This window comes from Gopherus evgoodei, chromosome 19 (assembly GCF_007399415.2).
Source record: "Gopherus evgoodei ecotype Sinaloan lineage chromosome 19, rGopEvg1_v1.p, whole genome shotgun sequence".
Taxonomy (NCBI): domain Eukaryota; kingdom Metazoa; phylum Chordata; order Testudines; family Testudinidae; genus Gopherus; species Gopherus evgoodei.
Genome location: NC_044340.1, coordinates 5,178,126 through 5,184,975, shown reverse-complemented (window position 1 = coordinate 5,184,975; position 6,850 = coordinate 5,178,126). Strand labels below are relative to the sequence as shown.

The following is a 6,850-nucleotide window of genomic DNA, read 5'->3' as shown; positions in this document are numbered from 1 at the left end:
CGGGACAGCTGCCAAGAAGTCAAATCACATGGTTAAGCCAGCAATCTAGAGTGAGTTTTAAAGAGACAAGCTTCCACCTCCAGTCGTTGAGTAAAAAGGAGGCCAGAGGCAGGGAAAGTTAGCAGGATTGTGGGGAGGGGATGGACACCAGTGGACATAAGCCGGTCACAGCAATAGTGGGAAATCAGGGGGAGGGGGAAGTGTCTAGCACAGACACAGTCCTTTCTTACCAAAGCCCCCAGATGAACAGGGACAGGTCACACCACTCACAGAACCAAAGCCAATGGGTTCAAGTGAGTTTAGGGCAAAAATCTCATGTGCCTCAAAGCCAGGGGCACAGAGCAACTATGGAGCCACTAATGAGCTTGACCAGCAGCCACCACACATTAGACTCCTCCACATGGGCTTTCCCCAGCAGCCGCCTCTGTGTTTGGGGCCTTCCTGCACCCCAGGAAACCGAGATGGCCCTCAGCCCTATCACTACAGTCAGGTTAAGCCTGGTGTCAGCCCCGTGGGTGACTAACCCCTCCAAGCAACCAGGCCAGATGTTCCATAGTTCTGACGCCAGCCAAGGACCCACCGAGCCAGGGGAGGCTTAGGGTTGCCAACCCTCCAGGACTGACCGGAAGCCTCCAGGAATTAAAGCTTAATCTTTAATTAAAAGATTGTCATGTGACGAAGTAGCCAGAAATACATCCAGCCCAAACTGGCAACCCTAGCGAGGCTGCAGGCAGCCCATGGAGAGCTCAGCCAGGTGGGCGTTGCTTGGGCACGCAATGGTCAGACTTGCGCCTCCCAAGGCTCCTGTATAGGGGCCGAGCAGCCAGGGCGCGTGGGAGGTTGCTGAGCAGGCTGCTCGTGGGAAGGGGGCGAGCCAAGGCCCACAGGAGGGCGCTGAGCCTGGGCACGGTGCCAAAGGCTGGCCTCGGGCAGGCTGCCCCTGGACAGCGGCTGGAAACCAGGTTCGGGCCCCACCTGGCTGGTTCTGGGCCGAGGCCTCTTGTTCCAAGCGGGAGGCAAACCTGCTTCCCTGGCACGGTGCAGGCTGCAGCCAGGCACCCCAGTGCCAACGGCCTGGGCAGCCCAGCTGGGGCCGGGGGCGGGGCCTACAGGCAGATGGGCGGGGCCGGGTACCGCTTCGCGTTTGTCCCTTCCCGGGCACCAGCCACGCCGGGGGGGAGGGGCGGGGTCTTGTTGCCAGGCAACAGAAGCGTCCAAGGAGCGCGGCGGCGGAGCGGTAAGAGCCCGTCCTGGGGCCGAGGCCGTTAGTGCCCCGGGCCGGGCACCGGCCTCCCGCCGTGGGGGCGCCGGCCGGCCTGGAGCGAGCCGCGTGGGAGCGGGGTGGGGCTCGGAGCGACCTCCCCCTCCCCGGGCCGGGCGCAGGGTGCCACTCGGGACCCCCCTCCCGGGACTCCCCCCCCCGGCCGGGCGCAGGGTGCAGCTCGGGACCCCCCTGGACTCCCGCCCCCCCGGCCGGGCCGGGCGCAGGGTGCAGCTCGGGACCCCCTGGGACTCCCCCCCCCCGGCCGGGCCGGGCGCAGGGTGCAGCTCGGGACCCCCCTCCCGGGACTCTCCCCCTTCCCCCTACACCCCGGGCCGGGCGCAGGGTGCAGCTCGGGACCCCCCGGGACTCCCCCCCCCGGCCGGGCCGGGCGCAGGGTGCAGCTAGGGACCCCCTGGGACTCCCCCCCCCGGCCGGGCCGGGCGCAGGGTGCAGCTCGGGACCCCCTGGGACTCCCCGCCCGGCCGGGCCGGGCGCAGGGTGCAGCTAAGGACTCCCCCCCCACACACACACACCTCTGGGCTGGGCACAGCAGGGGACTGCCCACCAGGTGCAGAGTCGTACTAGGGACCTCCCTGGGCTCCCGTGTGTGTTGGGGGGGAGTCCCAGGGGGTCCCTAGCTGCACCCTGTGCCCGGCCCGGGGGGGGAGGTCGCTGCGAGCCCCACCCTGTTCACACACAGCTCGCTCCAGGCCAGCGCCCCCTCACACACACTGCGCCAGGTGTGGGGTGCAGCTGGGGATCCCGGGACTCCCCACATACACACTCGGGGCAAGGTGCAGCCAGCACTTTCATGGCAGGGAACTTTCTCCTCGGGGGCTCCGTGCCCTGTGCCAGCCACAGTATCACGGCTAAAAGGGTCTCACTGTGGCTGCCTGAAGCTGGCTGGAAATCTGGGCGCCAGGGGCCATGTGCCAGCAGGCAGCTACCCCAGGGGCATTCAGCTGCGAAGAGCGGCTCCATGACCTGCTCAGAACCAGCTTCCTTGCTAGCCCTGTCGGGAGACCTGATCCAGCTGCCTGAAATGAAACCCCTCTCCTTCCAGAGAGAGACAGAGAGAGAGAGAGAGAGAGAGTGGGAGGTGCTGACACTGACCCACTTCTGCCTTCCAGCTAGTCGGGGTGCACTTTCGGAAGGGTGGCCTCACTCATAGAATCCTCCTAGAGCCATAGGGTTAGAAGGGACTCAAGGGTCATCTAGTCTAACCCCTCGTCAAGATGCAGGATTTGTTGTGCAGCCACAAGTTGCATCCATAGAATTTGCACCGTTAAATGCAACGCTGAGCACTTATACATCCAGCTGCCTGACTGTGCTAATCTGGTAACTGGAGGTTAAAAATCAGCTTTGCTCCCACAATCCCACTGCAAATACACATTGTGCCTGTGAAAAGGGAAAGCAGAATCTAGCATGTCTGAAAATATGTATGTGCAGTGAGATTGAATCGAAACCTTAACTCCTTCATTCCTTGACTTGCCTTGTAATTAAAGTCATGACCATAATGTTGAGTTCTACAAATTTAAACCCCAAAAAGTGTAATTTTTAAGAGAGTAAAAAAATAAATTGCCTGTATTTAATAATGCTAGAAATAAAGAGCCTGTGTGAGCATTGATATTCACACTTTATTGAGGGGCATAGGCTGGGGGAGGTGTGAATTCCATAACCTTAACTATAACATTTGCTAGCTCTCTGAACTCTACATTGTATTTGAGCGAATAGCAATGAATTCTGAATGCTGGACCCAGGCGAGAAGTAACTAGCCCATGCTCTTTAAATGGAACTGCAGGTGCCATAGAAGGCCTGTTTTGACACCATGTCTATACCATTCTCAAACACCCATCACCGCATTCCGCCGGGATTTGCAAATCTGCTAGAAGGACTAGCCAGAAAAGTTTTGAGGGAGCAGCCTGAAGATATACCAGCCTTTGCAGCCAACTATTTTGAAGAGCTGCTGGATAAAAGAGAAAGTGAGTGTAAAGTAAATGAGGAATTTTGCTTATAAAAGAAAGTTACAGTAGAGGGCTGAGTCAAAAGAACTAAATTCTATTCTCCCTGTGTGATCTAGGGTACTTAAGTTCAACTTCTCTGTTTTCTCCGTTCCTAAAATGGAGATTTAAAAATTCCTTCCTAATGGATGTTACAGTGCTAAAACGACAAGGTTTTCTGAGCTGCCATATTTGTATCTCCTTTTCTGTGTGTATGTATAGCTCTTAGCTGCATGGAATGTCAGACCTGCCTATGGATGACATGTCTCCCTTTAATGGCTGTTAAAGATCCTAATATTAATTACTATACAAACATGAATGACTGTTTCATGGGTTTCCCTACTCTTCATGCATCATAGATCTCTGTATCCATTTTCTTTATTGCATTTTCCCATTTCAAGCTTATTGTATTTCTCTCCCTCCTTCATCATTCCTTTTTCTACACGGCCTTTCTTAACTCATTAGCTTATAACTGACATTCTCTGTAACCCTTTAGAAAATGGCAGGCTTGCGGAAGCAATCTAATTTTCTGAATATGTTTGGTTAAGGGATGATGAACATGCAGACTCAAAACTACTCAGTCTCACTATGGTTTCCACTTAATATTTTTTTAATGTAGAATAAATTACACTACAGGTAAGAGGCTTTTGTGTGGTTATTGCACAAGAAAAGCTTGTCAGCAGGGAATGTCCAGGGAGCAAGAATGCGCATTCCTTAGTGTAAGGTAATCAACTTCCTCCTCCCAGTCAGATCCACATTTTGGGGCTGTAAGGAGAATTGCCATGGCCTTTACCCTTCCCTGGTGGCAGTGCAGAGGATAGCATTTTGTTTTCTCACAGTCAAGGCTGCCTCTGTTCTGAATCTATCATGTTCATTCTCCTGTCAGCCTGCTGAGTGAGTGTAACTTGACTGGGGAACTTCCTGTCTTAATTACTAGCTTGACATTGACATGATAAATGTTGGCATTTATTTTCAGAAACCAAGTTTGACCCAGCAGAATGGGGGGCTAAACTAGACAACAGGTTCTACAACAACAAAGCTTTTGAGGTAGGCTGGGATTGCTGCCCTAAGGGGGGCTCGTCTTAATGCAGTGCACAGGACTAAAAAGCAAAATCTCACCCAATGCTTTTGAACTTCAATTAGAATCATAGAATATCAGGGTTGGAAGGAATCTCAGGAGGTCATCTAGTCCAACCCCCTGCTCAAAGCAGGACCAATCCCCAACTACATCATCCCAGCCAGGGCTTTGTCAAGCCTGACCTTAAAAACGTCTAAGGAAGGAGATTCCACCACCTCCCTACGTAACCCATTCCAGTGCTTCACCACTCTCCTAGTGAAACAGTTTTTCCTAATATCCAACCTAACCCACCCCCTCTGCAACTTGAGACCATTACTCCTCGTTCTGTCATCAGGTACCACTGAGAACAGTCAGATTCACACAGATGGGGAGAAGTTGAATTTCCCATTGAGATCCTTGTTCTGGAGAAGTCTCCAAGGAGACTCAGACTGGAGCTCTTTCCTATTGCGAAGGAACAGTTGGTTGAATCTTTATTTTGTGCTGTTCTTCTTACAGGAGGCTGTATCTTTGCAAGAAGAGGTGAAGGAGTCAATGAAAGATTCATCCATGGAGCCCGTAAGTAATCTCCCAAAGTCTGCCTGGATTTTGACTCTGCTGGAGCTGCACTTTGTGTCCATGTCCAGATGGCTAAGCAGGAGTTGGAAGTGCTCCACCAGTTCCAGAGCATCTCTCTCTGAATAATTTGAAGAGAGAAAATCCAGACCTTTTGTTCCAGCTGGCTTAGGATCCACACCTTTCTGCTATTCAATGTGATTTCCCAGAGTGTGGAGTCAAAGTCAGCTCTGGGGTGACTTTTCTGTAGAGTTTCACCCGGGATGCATTTGTTCCATTAGCATTTATAAAGCAGTTCATTCTTATCTGCAGAGAATTTGCCTTTGTTGTGAGGCTCTGTGTCCCTCCTGCCCCATTCTGGATGTTAGTTTCTAGATCACTGTTAGAGAAATCATTCCCCCCAGCTAATTAGTTAATATGATGCTCTGACTGCAATTTGGTGTGGTATTTGACTTGCTCCTCTCCATCATTCCCAGCTGGGGCACCTTGTTGGAGGTTGGGGAGCCTGATTTGTATCTCCCACTGAAAATAGGTCTCTCTTTTTCTCTCCTTCTGCTTAGTAACTAAGTCTCTGTCATGCTTAGTATGGTTCAGGCTTACAGTGTTCATCATTTTTAAAAATCAGCATTTGCCAACAGTTATCATCACTCCCTGGGAACGAGAGGCCACCATTCCTTCCCTCCCCCCCCATACTTAGCAGGAAATAACTATCTTATCACACACCACCAAGCAGTAACTCTTGGCAAATGCTGATAGTTTAATGGCACCGTTAGTCTCCCACAGAAGGGAGCTTCGTGTTCTGGAAACTCTGAGATGAGCAGTTGGTCTTTAAATAAGGACCAAATCACAATGTTCTTACTCAGACAAGACTCCTAGTGAGTCAGACAAAGTTCTGCCCGAGTAAGGGCCTCAAGATTTGGCCCTAAAAACAACCCCAGTAATAATTAGATCTGTTGCAAAAAAAAAAAAAAAAAGGTGCAGATGACAAAACACATTTAGTTTCCCACTCAACCTTTGGTTCACACACAGCTTCCAAAATGCCTTTGAGAAGCAGCAGTTTTCAGTGGCTGCACATTATGCAGATTTACTGTAATTTAGGCATTCATTTTTACTACAAGAAAATGATCAGCCTGTCAGCTGTTTACGAAGCCATTTCCTCTGTGGTTTTATTTCTTTAATAAAGGAGCCTGACAAACACAGCCTCTTTGAAACAACCACCCATGAAATAGAAGATAGAGCTGCCACAAAAATCCAGGCTGTCTACAGGGGATACAGGGTAAGAGAGACAGGGAGGAGACTGAAAGAACTAGGTCAGGATGTAACGAATCCCATGGAAGAAATCTAATGCCATTAGACCTGCCAGTGTCATGATTTCCAGACTAGATGCAGGTGAATGAATGGCTTGTTTGTCACTATCGACAGTAGGTTTATTTTTGTTTAATAAACATCACATATTCAAAATGCACCAGAGCATTGTGTGATTTTTTTTTTGAGTCTGTTTGCAGAGCTGCTTGCTTAATCTGTCATCGGCACAGACTCATTTGGATGGGTAAACACTGAACATCTCTAGCAAGTTGGTTGTGATCTGGTAAGCCACAGAGAACTGCCTTTTTACAAATGTTAGTTCTAAAAGCAAAAAGTCCATTGCCTGAAGTATGTCATTTACTGGCTGCGTCTTAGGGTCACTGGTTCCAAACTCTCCCCAAAGGATGACAGAATGGGAAGGGGGCTATGGGAGCAAACACCAAAAATGTGTTCTGCATCCCGTCACTTCTGCTCTGCTCCACCTTCTCCAGGTGTGCTCTTGCACAGGGACTAGACCTGGGGCTTGCTGTCTCCAAAGCCTGGGCTGGACTGGACGATGGAGTCAGTCTCTCTCTCTGGCTGATGACTAAGTGTTTATCCACAGCAGAACAGTCACTGGGCCAGAGAGACTAAGTGGGAATGACTGTAATC

At 51.1% G+C, this 6,850-nt stretch overlaps 1 protein-coding gene across 1 annotated transcript; it reads left to right on the top strand.

Annotated features, from left to right (window-relative positions):
- Window positions 1–1,161: 1,161 nt before the first annotated feature.
- SPA17 (sperm autoantigenic protein 17) lies at window positions 1,162–6,359 on the top strand. Its single transcript, XM_030538223.1, has 5 exons — window positions 1,162–1,237; window positions 3,066–3,246; window positions 4,241–4,311; window positions 4,838–4,897; window positions 6,078–6,359. The coding sequence occupies exons 2-5, from the start codon at window positions 3,093–3,095 to the stop codon at window positions 6,237–6,239; spliced, it is 447 nt and encodes a 148-aa protein (XP_030394083.1). The 5' UTR covers window positions 1,162–1,237; window positions 3,066–3,092; the 3' UTR covers window positions 6,240–6,359.
- The last annotated feature ends 491 nt before the right edge of the window (window positions 6,360–6,850 follow it).